The sequence below is a fragment of the Vanellus vanellus genome (assembly GCF_965231255.1).
Source record: "Vanellus vanellus genome assembly, chromosome: 10".
In the NCBI taxonomy this organism is placed as follows: domain Eukaryota; kingdom Metazoa; phylum Chordata; class Aves; order Charadriiformes; family Charadriidae; genus Vanellus; species Vanellus vanellus.
The window spans coordinates 9,765,898-9,790,648 of NC_138915.1; the positions used below are offsets into that span (position 1 = coordinate 9,765,898).

Genomic DNA, 24,751 nt, shown 5'->3' on the forward strand with positions numbered 1-24,751 from the left:
CAATTTAATAAAAGTATGTTGTTTTCAAGACTGCCAAAATATTTTATTTGATTGGAGATATTGATGAAAAAGCACTTAATATAGCTGAATTTGTATGTTTCTGTTTCTTTTCTGTAAAAAAATTGTCAATTTTTCAGACTACACTAGAAATTTCCTCATTTTTATGTACGACCAAGAGCTGTTTTTTCACAGACTTTCACAAAAAGACCAAGAAGAACCTGCTAAGAGTTTCCAGGCTCTTCTCTACATCTAGGTTTTTCAGTGATTATTAGAGTGAATCTCTTCTCTTCTGCACACTGGTGTGCCACCTAGGATGTACATATTACACATACATATATGAGAACACCTAATACATTTATTCAATACATGAATTCTTCAACAAAATGTCCTATCCCAAATTCCTGTGCATTTCCCACAACAATTAACCAAATCCCGAGCAAAACTTTTAGTATTTCTTGTTTCTGTAAGGATTTTGAAGATGTCTAAATCTGGGCACACAGGCTGGAAAGTTCTGAATTGTCTGACCAATACCACAGAGACTTTGGGGAAAAAAGGCCGGTGTGGAATATTAGGTTTCCTATTTCAAGTCATGTTTTTAGGCCACTGGACTAGACTTTACCAGAGCACTTTTTCCTGCTCTCTAAACGCAGAATGCTGCTGCAGTAAAATACAACCAGGGGCATCCAGGATAGCATTTATATCTTGTTAAATGCCTGCACATGTTCGTGTCTAACTCTCCTGCACACATCTTCCACACCGGTAGTTTGTCACAGATTCACTTCCCACAGCATAGGGGAAATTCACCCTATAAACGCCCACACTGTATCTCCTTGAGAGATGTTCCCTCCTTTCTGGCCGGGCTGACTGTTTGGCTAACAGATGTTGATCCTTGAAGCCTCCCTGTCATCATCCGTAACAGCCCCCGCTGCACCCAACAGTATCGTTTGCATCTCACAGAAAAGCAGTTCACAAGCCAGCCAGACGCTTCTGTATCAGTTATGCTTGCTTCACATTTTAAGGGCTTTTTTTAAATGCTGGTTGAAGAGTTGCATTTTGCAAAATGAGAAGTGTGAAGGTCCCGGACACGTGACGCGTGTAGGCATGTGTTCAATCACATTTGCTTGTTTCCACATAGAGCTCGACTACAACTGCATGTCGTGGTGGAACCGATCCAGCTCACATTAACTTGACTGAGAGCTGGAGCTGATCCTAAACCTTACCCCCAAACTGCTACTGCTCTGAAGTACAAAAAAGTAATGAAAAACCCCCGAACTTCCACAACTTCATAGGAAAGCATCATACTCTTCTTCCTTCGGTTCAGTTTTACTGAAACTATTCACACCTTATGGTGGCTGTAAAGTGGCTGAACTTTACTTCTAAATGTGAGCAAGAGCTGCAGGTCACTGACATAGTCCCTTAGTCCCATTTCTCATTGCTGATACTGGTTTTTAAAGCAAATTTTAGTAATAAGAAGTCTATTTTGGCTGGAAGTCCTAACACTGAGCTAGAAAGAAACCATTTTCTAAAAAAGGTAATAGATATTTCCTTCACTGAAGTTGAGTTGTTTTGGATTTACACCAGTGCGATTCCTGGCCCTACCTGGAGAGTCTAATGCTATGATAAGCTTAGCTATGTAAGACAAGCCTTTCTTTACATTCTATTAAATACGTAGGATTAAAAAAGAAGAAAAATCTTTCATCGTGAGAACGAGCTTGCTTACCCCAGAGCAACAAACTGTCTGTCTTCTCTCTCTGTCTCGTACCTCACGGTTTCAGCTGTTAGCCCCTCTCCTCATCTCGTCAGCTTGCTCTATTTCTGCAATGCTTTGGAGCAAAACTCTCTGCTGAGGTAACTCCAAAGATGTCAACAGAGATACACCAGAACAGGTTTTGATTCACGGGACAAACCCTTCGCTGGTATAAAATGATGCTGATCTAGTGAAGTAAATGGAGATACACTGCTTTACAGTAGTTGAGGGCTGTGAATTCCGTCTGTAATGACAGACTGGCTATCAGTGGCATCTGTGTCTCTTTGCTTCCAGCTTGCAGATGACTTTAAGTTGCCAGGAGTATCTGCCGCTCTCACTAAACACTGTGAACCTCTCTCACGCGCTGGTTAGCCCAGCCAGCCCGCCAGCTGCAGCACTGCACTGACCTTGTTCCTGATGTGGCTGCAGAGACCAATGGCCCTGCACTAGGAGACTGCTCTGGCTGCCCACAAACAGGGACAAAGGAGTTTCTAGTGGCATTTAATAATTAAGATTCCTTTTTTTTTTTCCAGCCTGCAACAAGGGACATCGCAAGAAGTGGTAGAGATGATGCACACCAGCCTCCTGCTCATTAACACTCACTTGGGGAAAGAGATAATTTGCCTTTGTCTTTCTGAGCCATGTTGAGAAATTTATTTCAGCAGCGTCAGTCACATAAGATGATAAAAATGGTGCAAATCATGCAAAGGAAAAGAAGCGGCCTTAGCACGATTTGAGTTTATACGATGAATAAGGTTACTAATTAATTGGTAAAGTGCTATTTGTAATTGTCCCTCTCTGATAAATGGATTAGAACAGATGTTTTAATGTGCATTTTTTCTCATTGTTTCAGACACAAGAGTATGTGCAAAACAGAAAAAATTGTGGTGATCCAGAAAGCAGGGTCTGGGAGACAAATGGGGGGTTATGCAAGACAAAAAAAAACGCCCCACACTTCCTGGAACAGAAATCGCCCAAAGAGCCCAATAACTTTCCCAATATGTGCAGTAAATGATGACATGAATGAAATGCATTGTTCATAAATGTAGATAAATAACACCTAATCACTTCAAGTACTCATTTAGTGCTCTACAGCCCAGGACTTGAGCTGCTGAGCAGTGAACAGCAGCAGCTTAGCAAATCAAGAGAACAACTCGATGTTAGCCTGATCCTGGGGCAATGGCATGTCCCACTGTAGAGCTGTCGGAGAACTGTTCTGCTTCATGTCTGGTGCCCGAGGAGCCCCGGTGCGGCAGTGACTGTGAATCTGCATGAAGAAGGGCCTCTTTGGCAATACTACACAGAGGCAGGCAGCAAAAACCTGTTGTGCTGCCACTACCGGACAGCCACGCAGTCCTCCCAGAGCTGGCTAGCTAGGCTTCCTCGCAATGGGCCAGGGTCAGCCATCTGGAAGGTAGCAGAAAAAATGCAGCCTACGTGTTTTCACTCCATTATACAGATGTGAACTCTTTAGGACGACCATTACTTAAAAATACTGGAATTAGAACCTGATCCTGCATAACTGAATAATCCTGCATAATCTCCTGGATCTTGGAGAAGTGCAGGAGAGTCAAGGCTGTGTCCCAGTCCATAAGCAGGACCGCAGAAAACATCCCTGGGCATGAGAGTCACACAGCTGCACAGTCCCCACGCTCTCCTCCAGCCCTGGCTGCACTCCCTGACCTGGGCTTCAGCCTCACCAATGGTGGCAGCAGGGAGGAAAATGGGAAGGCTCCCAGTTAGCCCTTCACCTCCTGTGCCCACAACTCACCACTGAGACCTTTCCCAGTCACACAGCACACGGGTGTCACCAAAGGGTAAATGGCATCAGGCCTCTAATCATCAGCGCACTGCGATCTGAAAAGAGTTCTGCTATATCAATTCTTCTAATGGTATTAAAGGAGGCAGTATTACTTTTCATTTGTCCAAAGTAATCTGATTGAGTGTAACATAGCTGAAATTTCATTTCCTATATCTTTATTAAAGCAGTGCCACTCTTTAAAGAGAAATGTTAGCAGAAGAATAAACAGAAACTATTTTTATTGTCTAGATTATTTTTTTTAAAGGAAGCAAAGAAGAAGGTAGACTGGCTCCATATTAGCTTCTAATCAACCATGAATCATAAAGATTTCTTAAAAAAAATTAAAGGTCTTGTAACTGCAACCTAATTAAGTTTCCAGCCATTGGAGGGATTCATTTAAATGTGACCTGAGCCATTCTAGTTAGCCAGGGCATCTGTTAGCTTTTACTGAAGAACAAAGATTACATATCAATTCAAAGGGTGCGTATAAGACACTTGTAGAATTGCATGGGCGTGTGTCCTGGTTTGCCCTCAGCCAGCAACAAAGAGCCACGCAGCCGCTCGCTCGACTCCCACAGCCGTGGGAAAAAAATCAGCAGAAAAGGGCAAAACTCGTGGCTTGAAATATTATAATTTAACAGAACAGACAAAGGGAAGAAGAAAGAAAAACAATAACACCGGTAAAGGAATACAAGAACGCGATTACAGTACCGCCGCGCAGCGCACCGACCGGACCCGCACCGACCGGACCCGCACCGACCGGACCCGCACCGACCGGACCCGCACCGACCGGACCCGCACCGACCGGACCCGCACCGACCGGACCCGCACCGACCGGACCCGCACCGACCGGACCCGCAGCGCCGCAGCCCGCCCCCGAGTGGCGACTGCCGCCCTCGCCCCGGCGAGCGCCTCTTATAGCCGGGCATGGGTCACGTGGGATGGACTACCTGCCTCCCCCGCCGGCTCCTTGGGGAAATTAACCCCATCCTTGCCGGAACCAGGACAGCGTGACAAAATGACTTGATTTATTTCTTTACGGTGTTTTTTTTTTTTGTTTGGGTTTTTTTTGTTTGTTTGTTTGTTTTTTTTTTTTTTTTTTTTTTGTGACGTACAGCTCCCTCTGGAATGCTCTGCTTCTATTATCCTGCACTGGGACACAATCGTCTTTTCAGAAATACGTGGTTATGTGATACAAAATGTTTGAGACAGGGTGGCATGCTCAGGTGGCATTTGCTCACAGAAACATTCCTTTTAATGCTTTCATTAGTGCCTTTATTGCACATAAAGACAAAGTATCAAAACTTCACTGACAAAATATTACGAGAATATAGAAAGGCAAGCCTCAAAAGACACTCAGATTATTACTGACAAATGCCACTGTCTGATACCACCTTGCTCAGTAGTAAATGAACTAAAGAAGTGCTAATTGTGCTGAAGTTAATAAAGACTATATTGCCTTTCAATAATTGGTGTTTGTTTAGCTACCCTGATTATAGCTACCTCTTTCTAGTTGAGCAATGTAAGATGGCAGAAGTTCCACCTTTTACAAGTTTTAAATCCCTGTAGAATTGACAGAAAAAGCCATAACCACAAATTGGTTTGCAATTTTCCTCTTTCTTCCCAGCAAGCTCTGTATGGTTATATTATGAACCTTGCTTCAAACAAACTGCTTCTGACTTTTATGATCCTTTTGTGATCTAAATGGCTATCTCATAAGATATTCCACTGCAGCTTCTTTTTCAATTGCTTTTACTGTGAAATGGCATTCTGGAGATTTCTGGGGACCATTTCACACTCTTACGGTATTGATTTGCTAAACCTGATGATAGGTTTATATTTAAGATGCAGTCTAGTATATGAACAAAGTGTAAAGCTTATGAAGAACAGATTCAGGACTTTCAATAACCCCATCTTCTTGATGGGGTCTGCCTCTTTAAAGAAGGTTAGCCTTTTACACTGAATTTTTGAGTGCAGGTTGCTATATGGACTGCGTTTCTAATTGTCCTGGAATGTTTCCATTACACTGAATTATGGTCACAGAAAAAGTATGGAGGAGATGACTGCTAGTAACTTGTAACTCTTCCCAACATAAGGTCAGAGCAAATACACAAAGGCACTTGGGAACCTAAATGGAAAAATGGATGTGAGATTGTTCCCTGAGTTCTCACTTGCGAGGATGGCAGAGGATAGATTTTCTCCTGGGTACACTAGAAAGCTGACAACAAAACTAACTTCTTTGGGCTTCAGTGTTGGAGATACGCACTTTTCTTTAAAAGACTGATCATTGTACAATGGTTATGGGCCAAGAAAAAATAATCTTTGATGGAGTTATAGCATAAAAATGAGTCAGAACTGCTTTTATGCAGAGAATGACACTTAATATTCTACTGGGCCAAACCACAAGCCCATGGCTCTGCCTTTACTCTGGCAAATGTTATGAAATTAAGAAACTAAGGTAACTCAGTCGAAGCAAAAGAAAACAATCAGGTATGCACAAATGCAGTGAGTTACACCCAAAGAGCAGGGGAATGACCTGACAGAGCTCAGGAGCTGAGTTCCAGGACATTTTGTTTAGAAGACAGAGTAAAACAACGGCTATAAATATGAACAGTATTGTACACATAGCCAAGCGAACACGACTGTGCTAGCGTTCCCCAAATGCTAGTGAACTCCTAGGTAGGATGGTGCAAAAGCAGGAGAGTGAGGGTCTGAGACCGCTGCTGGAGTGGAGGCAGTATTTAGGTCTCTACACAGCTGTATGTGGGCAAATTAGGGAGAGGAACCGAGAAATTCACTGCAGTGGAAGACACAGGACAAAAGGAGTGGGGAATCCTTTACCCTGCAAGCAAGACTTTCAGAGCAGTGATTAAAAGATCGTTTGACTGTAGCACAATTATATGGTTGGGTTTTGTTTTTTTTTTTTTTCCAAAAAAATGAAATGGCTCTTTTTAAAAGAGAAACTGAATTACATATGCTAGAGCATAAGTCAGGAACAATCCTCTACATATATTATTAGATGCATGGCTTTGTTCCTGAAACGTGTGGATGAATTTTGGAGTATGTGCATGAGTGATGACATGATTGTATATGACTGCTGAGTGAAGTCTAGATGAATTGCTTGTTGATATTAAACAAATGAAGAAATTCCTCCAGCAATATCTGGAATAAGTGAAGATAACACTAGTTAGAGCTGACCAGGGTCAGCTTTTGCTTACCCAACAACAATCTTGCATGCTCATTTCTAAGTCTAGCCTGATGACCGACTTCTTTCTCTCTGCTTCTAGCCACTTCTAGTTTTTTGCTTTGTTTTTGCATCTCTGTCCCTCCATGGTATAGGATCTGCACTGCTCTCTTAAATGTCACGTAGACTAGACAGAAATTTGGGATTTTCCTCAATACAATTTTCATGACAAAATATGAAGATATAAAACTAAAGAACTGCCAGTGCTGCAAGAACATTGACAGTGGGCAGTATTTCATGAAATTCATATGCAGCGGGTTAGCAAACAGACAATCAGAGCTGCAGAGCCTTTAATTGCTGCTGAGGGACTTTGAAATGTGTTGCAGTGAGTTTTTTTATACCTTTTTGCTAAATGAAAGTTTCACATATGTGCAAAAAAGCTGAAAAGTTCATACCCTCCAGGATCTTCAGACTTCCATAAGAAGTCCTGCAAGATGTGCAGCCATTTCAAGATTCTAAAGGGTTGATCCATTCTGGTAAACTATCCATTATAGATCACATAAATCGCCCAAATCGTCATCAGTATTATATCTCATTTTTATTACAGATCTGGCAAGAAACATCTGTCAGGACTAAAGCCTAACTGCTGTCACAATAGCTATACAATAGACGTGGACACTTCAGAATGCCATTAACACTCTGGATGAGAGAATAGGGAGTATGCTTGTTAAATTAGCAAATAACACCCATGTGAGAAGGTGTGCGAGTATTTTGGAGGGTGGGTCAGGATACAAAATGATCTTGATGAAGTGCAGATAAGAGGTGAAGAAACAGGACAAAATTCAGTGGGGACGTGCAAGGTAATACAGTATATGAGGAAAATTCAATAGCAAAAATACAAGGTAAAGAATGACCAGTGAGGTAGTTTTCTAGAAAAAGATCAGATGTTTTTAATGGATTACACACTGACCGTCAGTCAATAGTATCAGGTGGTTGCAGAAAAGGCAACCATTCTCTTGGGATGAATAAATGGAAGTGTAGCTTGCAAAATATATAGCATAATTCTTCTGCCCTATATGACAGGTATGGCCTTAAGCTAAAGTAGCTGTTGACCCAAGATGGCTGTCGGCAAGCTGGGAAATCAAATTCTACACTTCGCATTCCTGCGTGTAAAACAAAACCAAGTTCTGTTTCTGAGGCAGTACACAAAATCTGGCTACGTGCATCAAAATGGTAACCCCTGTCTGAAGCAGCAAGGGGCTTCTAGGTCTGTTCTGTGGTACCCACACAGATGCTGAGGAAGATTTCTGCTGAATTAGAAAATTTTCTCATTAGCACCTAATATGTAATTCTTCAGAAATGTTTCTCTTATTGGTAGATACTGGCAAGACAGTGTTCATTTGCCTTGTTTCATTTAAAAACAAAAAAGCCTTAGAAGCAGACCTATATGCCCTAACGTCCTACAGGTTTGGCATACCTGTATCTAGATATCCATATCTACCTGTCTGTCTGCCTGACTGTCCATCTGTCTGTCTGTCTCTTCACCTATCTTCATATGGATCTGTACAAATGAGACCTATACACTTGGACACACTGGAGATAGCAGCGCACAGTCACCCATCTAAAACCTTGACCTTATTTTTGGATTTCAGATCTTTTTTCACCAGATTAACATTTGTGGTGCACTGAGATAAATTTATTTATTTATTTATTCCCCAACAGTTTTTACTGATCTTTAATACAAAGCACCTTGGGGTGTTTGTAGTCAAACATGTCTTTGTCCTGTGCACATGTGGGTTGTGAACACAACCACAGTGCTGCAGAAGGCACATTTCTCAACAGACATTAAGGTACTGTATCCTCTGGGTCAGCTGAGAATAAACTCAAAGTAAAGCTGGCAAGAATTATTCTGTGATTTCCTCTGTGAAATATTTCAACAAGGTCTTTAAAGACTCAACCAAACATTCCCAAAGCAAATTAAGCAGATGACATTATCCATCCCTCTTGACTTCATGCCCCGAAACATCGAATGGAGACATTGCCAGGGTCAGATTCCCAGCTTCAGTGAAGCTACAGTGACTGAAAATCAGTGCTTGTCAGCAGAATAAGAATAAACAACACTCTATCAAGGAGGGACTCAACATCCTGGTTTTGAGCACACCACTTTACAAAGAAGCATACTATCTGTAACAGTAGGAAAGCACTTTGGACTACCAACCTGCAAGCTTTGTTTAACATAATTCACATGCGAGAGTCTCTTTCTCCCTAATGCCTTTGTCTGGATATATTGGCTGCCTGTCTTATTTTAGGAAATCATACTCCAATTATGCTTCTTAAAATAACCAAAGACAGACAGAGCATAAAAAGTTTACCTTTAAGATTAAACAACTTTATGCAAATACACCGACAGGAGATTGAACAATCCAAAATACACAATGTTATTTTTCTATGGCTATTCTGGATAAACATGAGCAATACACGGGCTACTTTCAATGTTGGTATCAATATCAAAAGACTGGAAAATCTTAAAACACTGAAAGACCATCTGTGCATGCTAGCAACTGCCAAATTTGCAACTGCGGTTTCTTCCCTGCTAATTCCATATTTTCCTGATAGATTAATGGGCACCATTTATCCAGAATAAATAAATGTGGAAGGCCCGCCTTCCCCCTTCAGTGTGCCTCATCATTTTTCTGATTTCCACCAGACCACTGAACACATTAATGCAAGTAAGCCACTGTCTGGATTCAGAAATTATCACATTTGGTAGAAAAGGAATGCTTGGCATTGCCAGTTTCTTTACAGACTGAAAGTCCTTGAAGTTAAAAAGAAATATATTCAGAGAACTCCAGACTACAAACAACACAGATAAACTGCAGTTGAAGGATTTTTCTTTCCTTTCCCGGACTTAAATGTAACCTATGTGCAGAAAAGCAAAGATATTTTACACATACTGCTCCTGTTTCACCATGTGCATTCGTCTTGTTATTTCTTTTGAGAAGCATGTCAGACACATATATTTAGACTTCTAGCTAGCTAATTTATGCCAGCTAGTGTAAAATTATAGGGTTGAGAATAAAGTTGCAGAATCAAACCTTTATATGTGCTTTGAAGAAAATTTTTCTGCTATATACAGTGAGACTTCCACAATCCACAATTTGCTAATCTTTCCACTTAGTAATTTGCATTCCTGCATGCACACACATGCATTCACAAACATACATACTTCACAGGTTTAATAAAAGAACCATATTTCAATGAGCTCTCACACTATTCACGTTACATTGATTTCTATAAAATGTATGACTGTAGCTGTGCTACCACATATCTAATAGCGTGTTTAATCCACAAAAGTCTAAGTACATATATCTAAGACATTATCTGCCACTTGGATAATTTCATTGTGTGTTCATGGGGTGCTAATTGCAAATTTGGAATGCAAATAGTACATAATCTTGTTAAACACATTTCTTTAAGAGGAAGAGAGATACGCCTTTGCTGTATGTCTGCCGTCCCCATTCACTGTAGCTCCTGGTCCTGCTAAGAGGTATAAGCTGATAAAGCCAGTTGGTGCATTTGCTGACATATCTTATCCTGAATGACATTATCGTGGCATATTATATCTAAAAAAAAAATTTAAAAAAATTGCTAGGCATGGGGCATCCCATTGGCAAGACACGAGCATGCCACATGCCAAGAGAAGCACACACTCCATGGATTTGTAGGAGCAAGGCAGAGGATTGCTGCTGTGCAAGAAGCTCTGACAGGGATGTCTGTTGTAGTTCTTTCCTACTTTCTTAATAGTCTCTGTCGTCTCTCCTTCCTTGTAAATACACATCAGGTTAAAAACAAAGCCTGGAAATTCCTCCAAGTAAAGCACAAGTGAGGAGCAGCACAAACTCTCTAATTCTAAGAGACAGAAGGAAGGTAGAGCAGCGTAGGTTCACCTTCAGCCCAAAAAAACTAGCAGAGGAGACATTTTGGTTGTATTTTCTACTAAGCAGTCTCCCGCTACTTAATTCACTATTGTTTCTAGTTAGCTAAATCAGCAATAAGAAGGTTAACCTAAAAGGAATTACTATAAAAATCAAGCAAAAAAATGTAATCTCCTTCTCTCCAAGATACTTTTCTGGATCTTACTTATTTTTCTAAATACAGACAAGAAGAGGTAGTCCTATTCTTTAACTGTTCCAGGCAGCTTTTGAAAGCCTGGACTTTACTGGAAACCCTTCTGGTTTTGATCCATCGCCTGAAGCCCTCTGTGCTGGATTTATTTCCTATTTGTCTATTTTTTGCATGTATAAAAGGATTGGTTTGGATGCAATTTTTTTATATTTACATCAGCATGATGAGCAAACTCAATCATATATATATCTATAAATTCATGAGATTATTAAATAGAAACTGTAATTATTACTTAAGTAATAAACCCTGAGATTACTTAAGTGAAAGCTTAATGGGGCTTAGTGGGACTTAAGGAGATGATGAAGTATTTTCTGAAACGGGGTTATTTCCTGAAGACCATTTATGGCTTTTACAACCCTGACTAGGTATAAAGTGACAAGCACCAAGCTGTAACATTTAAGAAGTTGAAGAAATAATATATTCACAGCTTTAGAAACACACTGACTGCACCTGCTTGTTCATGCATATAGTGGCAATGTCATCATTTTGAAGGGAACTGGTTATTCAGTTAAACAAAAACATCAAAAGCTAGGACGAAGAAGAAAAAAATCCAACAACCCAGAAGGCAGTTTAAAAAAAAATTAAAATCTGTCAAAAACCATGGAAGTCCTCAGTTATAGCTTATCCAAGATTTTATGGAGGGAAAAAAGCTTGACTCCTTTGAGCCAATACTGTTTACAGTTGCTGCAATGAAAATTCTAATTTTGTGCTCTAATGAACACAAAACGATCCATAGTCAACCTTGGCAAAACTTATAACGACTGTGTAATTGAAGTGACTTTGTCACATTAAAAAAATATTTCACAAAATTGTAGGAAACTGCCAAGAAATAAAACTACGGGATGGGCAGTCTTGGGTATGTGATACAGACATATCATCTTTGCTGCTTGGTAAATGTCGGGCTTATAAAGCTGTGAGACATTCGTCTGCAGTCGCTCTTCTTATAGCATATTAAGACTAATTGTGAATCACATCAAGTGCTTCGTCGTGAATGTATGACCTAGAATTTACTTTTTAAAAACACTGCCTGCGCTGTCACGCTATCTGGCGCAATATGTGTGGGAGGTGCTATATGGCAAGCTGCCAGGTGAATCCGAATGTACAGGTTGTGTGACACAGACGGACCTTCAAAGAGTTCCTCCATTTTGGAAATCTTATGGAGAAGGGGCACCAAAGAGAGAACTGAGATCACAGCCCACTGGGGAGGATATAGCTTCAAGCACTGGCATGGGTCAGATTCTCCGCGACACCAGATTTCTCCACAAGTATCCCTGACAGAAGTGGCAGACACTTGACTTGCAGGCTTATGCTCACCATGATGGGCTGTTTATGCTGAGTTTCTCCTCTCCCCGATACCCTGACCTCTGGGAGGGCCCACGCCTTCGTCCTCCAGTGGGCAAAGCACTTGGCTCCCTCCATCTGCCTGCACAGACGCCTCTCCACTGCCCAGGTACAGGGGCTGAGCCAAAGGAGCAGTTTTGGTTTCAAATACGGCTGAACAAACATTTTCTATTTACTTAGCACAATGACTTCAGCAAGCACCTGGGGTAAGTCCTGTAAAGGATGCAAATACCATCCTCAAATGCAATACTAAAGCTCTTTTTCTGAGTATTCCTGAATGATCTGGGGGCTGGGCACCTAAGGGTCTTTCAGAGAAATAAATAAATAATCTCTCCCCATTTTCACTGTGGTAAGAATTTTTCCAGAGATCAGTATTTCAGAAGACTTTTCGCCATGTTCTTTCACCTGAAAGACAAATCTGATTCGACATGAAGTTCCATTACAAAGAAACTGTTACATGTGATGACACTGGTTATTGAAAATTGAAATGAAGTGAGAGGAAGCTACCACCAACTTGTATGAAATTCTGCCGTCTCTGAATGACACAGGGAACTCAATATATCTAATCATCAAAGTGAAGCCCATTGGGAACTGAACTACAGTTGTATTGCAGAAGGTTGCTACTTGATTGCTAGACCCAAAAGTGCTAAGCCATATGCCACTTATTTCTGTGTCTAAATAGCTTACTATGATTGATACCGAGGGTGGCTCTCCTCTTCACGGCGGAACAATCATGAAGACAACAGGAATTAGAAAACAGAGTATACAGATCATGTTTTACAATCCTAATTTTTAACCCTGCCAGTTCCTCGAGCTTAATGCAATTCATTCTTTAAGAAATTCGGCCTACGCTCTTCTTTTTTTCCCCGGCAGAACGCTAGCTTTTGCCCAGACCTCAGCTTGCAAGCTGCATTCAGTATTTTTTTTCTCTCGCTACTGTTGGTGTGTGGCCAGACGAGCCCGACTGTAAGTGCTCGGTGCCGGCCTTGAGTGTAAAAATTTTTCCTGCTTTCTTTAGAAAGATTTTTTCCACCGTCCTCGCGCCAATCTCCTTGATTTTTCTCCCTCGCTCATCTGTCTGTCTGAATCAGCCTTTTCCCAGCGCTCCTCCAGACTCCCCACACTCAAAGTCGCTCCAAGGTCAGCGCAGGGCCCTCGTACGCGGGCGCTCCACGTGTCCCTCCCCCCAGCTGGAGGCAAAACGCGCTCCGTTTACAATATGCTCAGTTTCCACTTGACAAGGCCTGGAAGCCGCCACATATATGTGAACTTAGGTCCCAAAGTCAGAGAGAGCACAGCGCTGTCAAGATATGGCCCACTTCTGCAATTAAAGAGCCAGCAAACCGGCAGGGTCTGATGGATGAGCCGATACTTGAATATACATTACATCTGTACCGTGAGAGTTACGTGACTCAACGCAGCCTCGACATACAACACCAAACAAAAATCAGCTCTGACATTACAAGCACCCCCGCTCCATCTATGCTAATCTCTTCTTTCATCCATGATCTTTGCAAGTCACATAGTGTTACAGTAAAGTGTTCTGCACTTTTCCCTGCCACTATTAATAAAAATATTTAATGCTCTTGTTAGGAGGCGCAATTTGATTACTGAACTGTTATCCAACAAATCCTGAAAACAATTCAAAGTAAATTTCCCTAATATGTCTATTCTTCTATCCTGCCAGAAGGCTTGCTAATGAATTTGCTGCTTGAATGCACAGACAGATTGGGAACTATAACTGTGCTGGCCTGGGCAACATGGCACTGGCACCAAAAACCTATTTGTACCCATGCAAAGTTCTCTCTAGAGTATGTCTCTCATCCAGAGGTGATTTTCCAATAAAATCAGCCTCGATTATTGCAAGCGCAGGAGCAATCCCTGAGGGAGTATATCAGGCAATTCAATACTAGGAAATGTTGTACTAGGCAAAATTAACCTTGTAGCAGTGTTATTTCCTGAAACATTATCTAGCTTTTGCCTTTCTTTCGTATTCATCGATCCTAAATGACTAGATTTTTTTTCTACTTCTCCCACTTAGCAGAAGATCATTTTTTTTTTGTACTTGTATTTACAAAGAAAATTAAATGCTTGAAAGACACCTGTTTTTCTTTTATTTCACTTATGCACTGCCAAAGTAAAGGACTGTTTTCTGTATGGTGGGCACTTTTTTTTTGGATATATAAAAGGCAATAACAAGGAGGACCACCTTTACTTATGCGCTATTTTCACGACTCCGCAAGGCGGAGGAAACCTACTTAGGTATATTACCATGAGGCCACAAGCCAGAAAGAGTAAGGAAACTTCATTCTCCCCTCTCACACCAAGGTAAAATTCGGAGAAATGCCAGTGAAACTAGTGGAGGTTTGCAGTCCAAAAGAGAGCAGACACAGGCCGACAGATTTCAAAGGTACTGTTGACAGCCTCACTTAAATCCCACTGCCTGGTAGCTTTATCCACTGTCCCTTACCAGGCCCTCCAAGGCAGGGATCTTCATCTGGAGAGTGTCTAGCACGTGCTAGAACCTAAATAAGCCATATAATCATATATATGCACTAACCCCACTTACAGTTTTGCTCTGCTTATTTATCTTCCGGCAGCCCAAAAATTGCCTAACAGTGAAATTCAGGTGCAGGAGATCCGAAGGCTGGTTCCCCGTACTGACACCAGCAGAACAGGTACTCCCGTTTATCCCAGGGTTGGGCCTTTTCTTCGATTTTGCTAGCATTTGTCGCTTGCTTGCCTGCAATGCCTTAATTGCTCAGAAGCACATTTTTAAAGCATTAATTTAAAAAAGATCACAGGTAGTTAGAAAACAGCTGTTACTTAATACAATGCCCAAAGCAAACACTTAGAATAATTGTCTGAATAAATGCTAAGTAACTTAAAATTAAAAATAATAACCAGAAAGACAAATATAAAATCTAAAATGATCAAAACCACAGCATGAGTGAGTAGAGAACGGGTACTCCTTTGATCAACAGCAGATACAGGCTAAGACTGGAAAAAAAATATTGACCTTAACTAACTTTTTTCTGTCAAAAGAAGGAATCGGGCAAAAAAAGGTTTTGTTTGGCTCAAGCTTCCACTTTTCCGCAACTTTTAAAAATTGACCTAAATTTAATCTCGCCAAGCTGTATCCCAATGAAGGTGTAAAAATATTGCTTTGAAAAATAACAAAAGTGACCCAGTTAAAGTGAAAATACTTCTTTTCTTGTCCAGCTGCAAGACTGCTGGCAAATTTTATACAAATGCATGAGTAGCTTTGGTCAACTAGCATATAGATGTCTCTGTAAATAAAAAGACGCACAAGGGAAGGTTTCTCTAGCTGTCTGAAATTCTGTTATGGCTACTGAGCAACATGCCGGGCTTGGCAGCTGAGGGGCGCCTTGTGGCTAGATACAGCCAGTGGCGCTCCGTATTGGTGGTGCGTGCTCAGATTTGTAAGAGATGAGATGAATGAGCTCTCAGAGTCTGTTCATCTCATTGTCTTGTAAGCAAACATTGCGCACTACACAGGACGTGCGGTAATTTAACCATCTACTATAAATTACACAATCAAGTCGGAAGCATTTCACTACAAAAATGTATTGCGCCCATTTGAAAAATGTGCGTTCTCTCTAGGTACCTGTTGTGGTGGTAGCTGAAAACCTTAATAAAGCACAAACGATTTTATATTTCAGGACTTAGCCAATGTGACTCATTTGTACAGTTTTAAGTCCAAACAAACTGCTAGTCAACTAAATTATAACTTATTACCACAGGCTACAGACTTTTAATACATTCTGTGGTTGGAACAGGACTGATTTACTGTTTTGGGCCCTGCCAGTAGTTATCATGCATCATTTCCCTAGAAATAAAAATAGCCCTACTGTGGTTATCCTTTGGACTGATAAAAATATATCTAACAAGATGTGTCAGAGGAACAAATTCAGAAAATAAAGGTAAAATATTAAATAGACTTATTATTTTATGTCTAAAGTACTACATCTTCCAGCTGCCGTGATGACTTTGGAATAAAGCAAAAGGTACTGCAAAAAGGAAAAAAGATCTAAAGGAGCAATTGAGCTCTGATAAAACCACATGGGGATAGCTGAATTGTCAGAGCTTTGCAAGAGTCAAAATTTACATAAAAATCAGTATTTAGGGATTAATGTGATATCATCAAAAAGGATTTAATATGTGCGTTTCTTTGCAAACAGTTTAAAAGTGGCGGTTCTATAATCCATTTCCAACACTAACCTTTAACTTGTAAGAGTAAAATAATCCTTCGCAACATTTCTAGAGTTCACACTCTGATGAGGAAACGCAGCCCCCCTATATAAAACTCACTGGAAACCAACAGCAGCATACGCGTATGGGTTTTCATAGCGGTGCTCCAGGTGCCGACCCTGCCGTGAGTATTGCACATCTGTACAGGCTCTACCATGTGGCCCAACGTGCAGAATCAGTGGCATTTGGGGGGTTTGTGAATTTTCGGAAGGACCTTACTGCTGGTGCAATAAACTGATCCCATTGGCTGAACTCTGCACCTGTGTAGATGCCAAAGTGGACAGACTAGGAGGATCAGGGACTGAAGAACGCCGTCTATAATTGCCCGTAAGCAGGCTTTTTCCTGGATTTCTACGGGGGATTTGAGTGCTTTTGCATGCTAGACTTAAAGTATTAAAACATAAATATGAATGGATTTCTTTGAGAAATGAATATGGGCAGGCAGTTTAGGCACTATGTTGTAATAGATTTTTAGAACTAATTGAATTGGTGCTGGCTGATTTAGTAGTTCGCCAGAAATAGTCCGAGGAGAAACAACGGGAAGGAAGGCTTAGAAGCAGAGACTAAGAAGTGGCAGTGTGGAAACTGCGTGGGACTTTTACCGAGAATGAGTTATAGCAGGTTTGGCCTTTTTGTTCCTTTAAAAGTGGTGTTAGTCCTTCAGCAAATGTCCTTTAGGTAGACATACACAAATGTCCGTAGGTACCTATGGTCCATAGGTGCCTATGTATATACGTATATATGGCCATCCTCCCATGCAATTATCCACGAATGGGAGGCTTTTTCAACCTAGACATGACAGGGTTTTTTTTCTTCTTTTTTTAAATACAGGACAGGAGATAGCCTGCAGTGGAAGAGCTGAGCATGTGTACCAACGGTACACTGCCCCTTTCGCTCCTCTATTGGTTACAAGTGCTTGATTTGACTGGTTAAAAACAAACCACCCTTCAGACTTAGCCCACTGGCCTGCACTTTCGCCAACGGGAGCAAAAGATCTGTTTATGGTTACTGCTATTACAGCATACATTAGCTGACCCTCGGAGCCTGACCTGCTTGCCCTCCCGCTTAGCGAGTCAATAAGAAAATCCTCTGGCTCTGCACGACTTGCTTAGACCTCAGACCTTCCATGCAGAATAAGATCTATCCAGGGAGGGAAAAACAAGGTGCCACTCCAGCTGGTAAAACAAAGATATTTTTAAAGTGCAGTCAGTAGAAACAGTCACTCCTATTCCATGTATAATCAAGGATGAAAAGGCCACGAAAAATACCACTGCGCTTTGCAAATGAGAGGTCAATTGAAATGTCAAGATATCAAATGTTAATGGATTGCATTTCCAACGATGGTTGGGACAGAAAACCATACCAAGTCAAGTCAGATGCCCTTCTGAGGAGAAGATGAGTTTTAGGGCAGGAAAAGACAATAAACACCAGAAGTCTCTGGTTAACAAACCTGTGGCTGATGGAAAACAAATATATTTTAAAAATATTAAAAAAGCAGCAGGATTTTAACAGAGCTATAATCCCGAAATATGTATCTGGAAGTCATGAAATCTACAGCAAATTTAAGCATATGCAGGTGTTTGGGGAAAATGCCATTGCTTTCTGTTGAAGATTTTTAAAGGGATTATAAAAGCAGAGAGTATAATGGACACTCAAGGAAGGCAGTGTTTCCTTCCCTGAAGCAAGAAGTCAATTCCAATATTCTCACAGTTCTACAGCAGTTCATGGACTACATGGACCACTCTTAAAAGCATTCATTTTCCATTTAAAAAATATTTCTCTCACAAAACCGTTGTATTTCTTAGCGTTGGACGACATCAGGTTTGAGCCAAATCATTCTTCCACCTACCCACATTTTCCCAAGGAATCTGCTTGGGCATTTTCATAAAGAACTGTAATCTGAGGCATTTCTTTAGAGTGATGTTATATCGAGTCCTTAGTCAGAAGGGCACTGCCATGCAAAGAACTCATCTCTTTAATATGGAAAACAGTGAAAAGAAAGTAGTTATCTTCTTAACCACTGTCTCTGCCTGACTAGTAGATACACAGCCCTCCTTTCCCAATTGCAGAGAGACTTGCCTTGTGTCTGTATTAGCTCACCAGTGGGCTCACAGATTTCCTGGGAAAACAGCATTATTAGTGGCTTTTGAGTATGAAGACCCCCTGGTCTATACGACAGAGAGATGTAATATCAGGAATGAAGAACAGTGAGTAATCATTTGCTCTTCTGTGTAAGAATAACTACTTGCGTGGATTCCAATGAATATATGAGGAAAAGGGTTTAAAATAAACAAAAGACGGCATTTTTTCACACACTATGGTGCTCAATGCCACAGGATGTTGTGGGAAGAAGTATAAACAGATTTTAAAAGAGATTTTGCATGGAACATAAGTCCATTGGTACCTCCTAAACACAGGACGTGTGGTTATGGAAGTGTAAAATGCTGTGTGCAGGCAGGTGGGAGGATACTCCCTGTGGAGGATGGCTCCGCAATTGCTGTTCTTCTTCCCCCACCTTCCGCCACTGGCAGAGATAAAGCAGTGAGTTGCTTGACCTTCAGTCTATGTCAATGTACAGTCTGCCAAGCCAAGTGTATTTGTGCTTGAGTGAGGCCTAACCCTGCTTGTGCCTGGATCTGAGGGGATCCTGCAGCTCAACCCACTGATAAAAGACAAACAATGTGGTCCAAGTCAACATGACCATGATTGCTCTAGGCTCTATGCTGATGTGGGCTCCATTGCCTCCCCAAGTCTGGAAAAAAATCTGGGAAAAGTGATCATCGGTTTGGTTTCAGAACAAAACTGCTATTGAATTTTAATTATATCAATGTTGTCCCCCTTTCATAAAAGCACAGGGTATATAGAAGATTATTTCCTCTGGATGTGTCCTAATTCAAAACCATTTCTCATGTAACAGCTCTTGAGAAATCATAACCACTCCACAGAGTAAACTTGTTTAAGTCATGTTACCTCTTTCAGACTCAGGGACAGGAACAGCACGATAAGGAACAGCAAGTAAGAAAGTATCTAGGACTTTGCATCCAAGAAATCCATTTTCTACTATAGACTCTCATGAAAATATGGATAAAACCAAGGGGGAAAGCAAGAGGTCCTTATATGACAAGGACAGGAGAGCAAGTTAAATGTAATGGATTCTGCAGTTAATGGGGCCAACTCGGAGCCCCATACAGATAGAAAAGAGTATTATGTTTTTGGAAAAGTAACTGCACTATTTCCACCCCCCAAAAAAACCCCCAAACAACCCCACAAAAAAAACCCCAAACAGTTCTGCAGACACAGAGACTTCTCAGCTCTTTCCTGTGTGTTTATTTATAGTAATATTATGTCAGATGATGTTACCAGTACATAAAGATGAGTTCCTATGGATGTGTCTTGAAGTGCTACAAGCGAGACACAGAATTGAGACCAAGCCTTCTGAAGGAGCCAAATGCTACCTGCATCTACCTCGGCCGTCAGGAAGTTCATATCAGTTAGTCTAAGCAGCTATAGACACTTGGACATGAAGATACCAGCTGCTTGGTTGCCTTACTGAACTGTGGTAAGGAAACTTCTTTGGTTTTTTCCCTCCTTAAGTGTTAAGTGCTGGAGGGATTCAACAGAACAAAAAGAACAGTAAACTTCCTCCCAAACATTAAACCAGAGACCTTCATAAACTGAGCAACGAAAAGTAAACAGATCATTTCTACAGAAATCTTCATCACTTTCCTAAACGAATATGTTAAATAGCGGCACTAGGAGGCCCTGTCCAAGGACTCAATATAAACCATAGGCTTTAAAAGGGAGTGATTTCTGATTCCAGTTTTGGGACACAAGAACTACATCAGCACAACGTAAAAAGCAGGAATTTTTTTATGCTAATGAAAACTGCGAATATTATATATATATATTTATATATGTAAAAAAAATAAAATATATTGTAACAGATGTCAAATGCAGTTAGATTCAGCTCAACTTATTAGTGCATGGCTTTTAGCCAAAAGCAATTCACATTTGCAGAAGTGTACTATCACATATGTCTTAATAACAGAAATGTGTTTTTAAAAATGTATGTGATAAGACACATATGGTAGAAGGAATCTGTACAGCTTTCAGCCCTTATGACAATGGAAGCTACTAACTTTAGTTTGCATAGCTGAAAACATTAAAATTCAAGTGAAATTCTCTTTGACATTTGAGAGCTACAAAAGCAACGACCAAAAGCTATAGACAAGCCTGAGCTGTACTAAGTGTGGCTGTGATGTTTATATAAATGCAATCCATATCTAGTACTGCTATCTTAAAGACACTATTCTTAATTTCGCCCTGAGAGGTAATATTTTAGCATAGAATCGTAATTGTATACGGGTACCTTAAATAGTTACATGTCTCTGAAAAATAGTAGGCAGATTTTTCAGCTGTTTTGTTATGCAGAGTGTAATTAATATGTATAATGAATTCCCTAGGGTACTAATTGAAGCTGCCACCATGAACATAGTCAAAGAGAAGTTAAACAACCAGTTGGTGGAAACATGACAGGGTGAAATATGCACATGTAGGTGGAAAGAGCGAGACTGTCCATCTGGCCTTCTTCCATTCCAAAATACTACATTTACTCAAGTCCCATAAAGGAATGATTTAACCTAAATCACCCCTTCCCCGCCACTCCCAAACCTTTCTGGTGTATGAACTGGGCATCAGTGTCACACACACGCTGTTTAATGACTGCAAGGCTCAATCTCTCTATTATATGTGGGAAAACTCAATTCAGCTGAGCCATTGCTGAGAACCTGACTCAAAATATTAAAAAAAAAAAAAAAAAAAAGTGAATGAATGATAAATGATTATTTTGGAGTTGTTCTCCAGCACTCTCATCACCTTGAAACTCCTGGATCTTCTAGAATGCGAGGTGAAAACACGGCTCATTTCACTCTCTCTGTTAAACAACGACCAGCTAACAATGACTTTAATCCAGCTTGCACTGAATTTGAACTAGCCCTATAGGCAAGACGGGTCCCTTGTCTTATTAGAAGTTTCATGTGCTATCAGGTCCCGGCTGGATCCTATTTCTAATTTTTATCAGATTGAATGAAACATAAAAAGAGAGTGATTGATGACTATCTTGCATCTTGCCTAATCACTCCAAGGAGTGTTCATACACATTTTGCATTCGCTTTATAAGGTGTAAATGACTATACATGATGGAAGCCAAGCGAGAAGTAGAACTGTATTCTTTTGTTATGTGTGCTAAAACACAATGATTTGTGAGTCCTGTCAGTGCATGTTCTTACAAATACAAAACCACTCCAGTCCAAAAGCCAGCATGATCAGCAAACTACAATAAAAATAAGAACATTTCCTCTGTCTGTAACAGGAATATACAGTTACTGGGACTTAGTCAAACTGCAACGATCACCTACTGAAGCTAAAAGTATGTGTTTTATTGGTACATAAGAGGCCGTTAAGACCAGAGTATTCATTATTTAAACAGAATCACTGATTGCTGGTAGCTTTAACTGAAAATGCCTTTTCTCAAAGAGCCAGGACATCTATATAGCAACTTTCTTAATTCAATGATATATGGTTGAGTGTTGCTGCTAGTGCCCTAAGATTTAAGAACTTCTCATAAAATGCCCTGGAAATTGCTCCCTGGTAGCTTGCTCATCCTTCACAAAGCCCTACCGTAAAGAGCAGAAACATACGTGTGTGTGTATGGTGTGAGAGAGATGCACACATGGAGTGAGAAAGAGCTCTTAATCAACAGGATGGCAAAGCCTTGATACATAGGTGCAAAATATTCCCATGTGTCTAGAAATCATTTGGCACATTCCTAGTTATTTCCCCCCTGTCAGACCTTCTCAAGGATTGCAATTAAAAATCATAATCTTTTTAGCATGTACAAACCTCCCCAAGGCTAGAAGCACTATGCATTGAGTATGATTGTGATATTATTTGGCAGCTATTCATAGACAACACATTAATTTATGGAAACTGGATGAAACTTGGGGAGTGCAATCATTAGGGACACATGAGAAATCGAAAGCTTTCCTCAACGATACTGACCTTTTTATAGCTATGATTAGGGGCAATTTGAATTCTATTATCTCTTTCATCGCGCTTTGTACTGTCCTAGTCTTTTTAGTGATTGTATACAACTTCATTAAACTTGCGTTTTCAAATGGATGTAAAAATAACTTACTTTACAGGAATGTTTCTCAATTTTGTCTTTTCAGCAGCCTGTAAACAGAAGAGGGGTGGGGGAAACAAACAATTAAGCAACACAGGAAGGCACAACCAAGCCGCCAGCAAACGTTGCCCCGCGGATGCTCTCGAGAAGCGCCCAGCCAGGCAGCCCGCCACGGCCGGGGCAGAGGGCTGCAGGAGCCCGACCCTTTCAGAGAGACGGCGCTACAGGTTTTAAATACTCCTGCTCCAGTTCCTGATATCAGTGTGGTTTGTTTATTTTTAATGGCCACGAGTGTTTAGGAACCGCTCATTGAGGGCGATTACTTCACTTCCCGCTCTGAGGTCTGGCCCCTTTGCCACAAGCTATCTGTCCGTATCTGGAACAAGAACAACAACAGGAAAAAATAAAGGGAAGAACGGACTCCGTTTCCAAAACAGTTTTTATTTGCCAACAACAGAAAAGGGCAAGGGATGACCAAATGTTCAGATCAATTTCCTCTTGTGAAACCTTTGAGAAAACACACTCCAAATCATCTAAATGAGTAAATCTTTGGGCCTCTCGGCCTGCACCACCTCAGACATGGAGCCTGGTTCCAGTTTATTGCTGAACCCATTGATCTGTGTACAGTCCATTTATCATTCATGAAAAGAGCCAGTGATCTTCACAGTATATTAGAAGAAACAACTCAGATCATCTGTCAACGGCCCTCTTATTTCTGTTTCCCTCTCCACAGGGATTTCATCTCCTTCGATTCTTCTTGAATTAAAATGTTGCTAAGCAACACAGCTGGGGGCACCGATGGCAGAGCCGCGCGAGTCTATCACACTGGTTAAGCTGCTCGAGATTTTAGTGGAGATCTTTTTTTTTAATGCGTCTGTGGCATAATTATGTAATCTGAACCAACCTTGCATCCTCCCTCTGATTTTTTTCAGCATAGGTAAATAACGTTTTAATGCAAGAGGGCTTGAAATATCGCCTTCAGATAAACTACTGCTGTCGTATCATTTCAGAGAATTCCTCCTAGCGTTTGCAGAATGAGACTGTAATAGATTTAAATGTGGAAAGCGGTCAGATGGTTAGTGAGATTACAAGCACGGATAGCGGTGAAAGGCAGAATTAAGACAACTGATCCATAAACCTATTATAGTAAGGAAAGTTTTAGTGCTTAATTACCTTCAGAGACGTTTTTATAAAGCCTACCAAAATTGAAGAGAAGGGTTTTGGTGAGGAACTTCAACCTCTGCTGTCCTTCGGGATGGGAATAAAATGGTTCCCGCATAGGAACTGCTAATAGTAGTGGTCCTGAAAAGTGCTCACATGAACCCTTGAGCAATTAAATCCTTTACGAAAACTGACTAACTTTTGAAACCTCTGGGAACTGCACAACTGGGTTCCAAATTTTGCCAGAATGAGCTTTCCTTTGGGCTCTACCATGGGGCTAGTTTTTTTCAAAATACCTGTTGTTTTGGCACTTTTGCCTCCAATCATAGCAAAGATAAAATCTGTGTTTAAATCCATGGAAATCCCTAATGATGAGTTTAAAATTTGGGAGGAAGAATTAGAGCTTGTGAGAGCTGAGATGGGGAAACACCAATCCTCTGGGCTGGCTCCCAGTGTGCAAAGAAAAATGTGTTTGTTCCATTTGGACTATTTTTTCCATCTAAAGTATAAATCAATGAATGCGTGATAGGAAACAATTATATTAATTGTACAGTAGGGTTGCTAAATAAAACACTTAAAGCTCAGGAAATGCTCAACTTAAGATTGCACAAGTAAGTGTTACAGACCCAACCCTAATTATGTCCTCTCAAACAAGCCTATGATGAAATGGGGTCCCTGCCTCATTAGTGAGATAATGCAAGTTGTGCCTCTTTCCAATGATACTCTCCCAAATCTCCCTTTTTCCGCTGCCACGTGCAAATGCAGAGTCAGAAGCATGTTATTAAGAAATCTTTCTGAGTAATAAACTACACGTAACAACACACAAATGCTTCATTTAAAATGAATTAAAACACCATCAAAAATGGCATTTCAGTT

The 24,751-nt window shown here is 40.7% G+C and overlaps 1 protein-coding gene across 1 annotated transcript in view; it reads right to left on the bottom strand.

The window, feature by feature from the left end:
• AFF2 (ALF transcription elongation factor 2) overlaps positions 1-24,751 on the bottom strand; it is a gene marked incomplete at its 5' end in the record, with an annotated part of 339,688 nt that overhangs the window by 52,374 nt on the left and 262,563 nt on the right. The window contains one exon of the mRNA XM_082488379.1: positions 22,727-22,764. Coding sequence (XP_082344505.1) covers positions 22,727-22,764 — 38 coding nt within the window. The remainder of the gene's footprint in view (positions 1-22,726; positions 22,765-24,751) is intronic.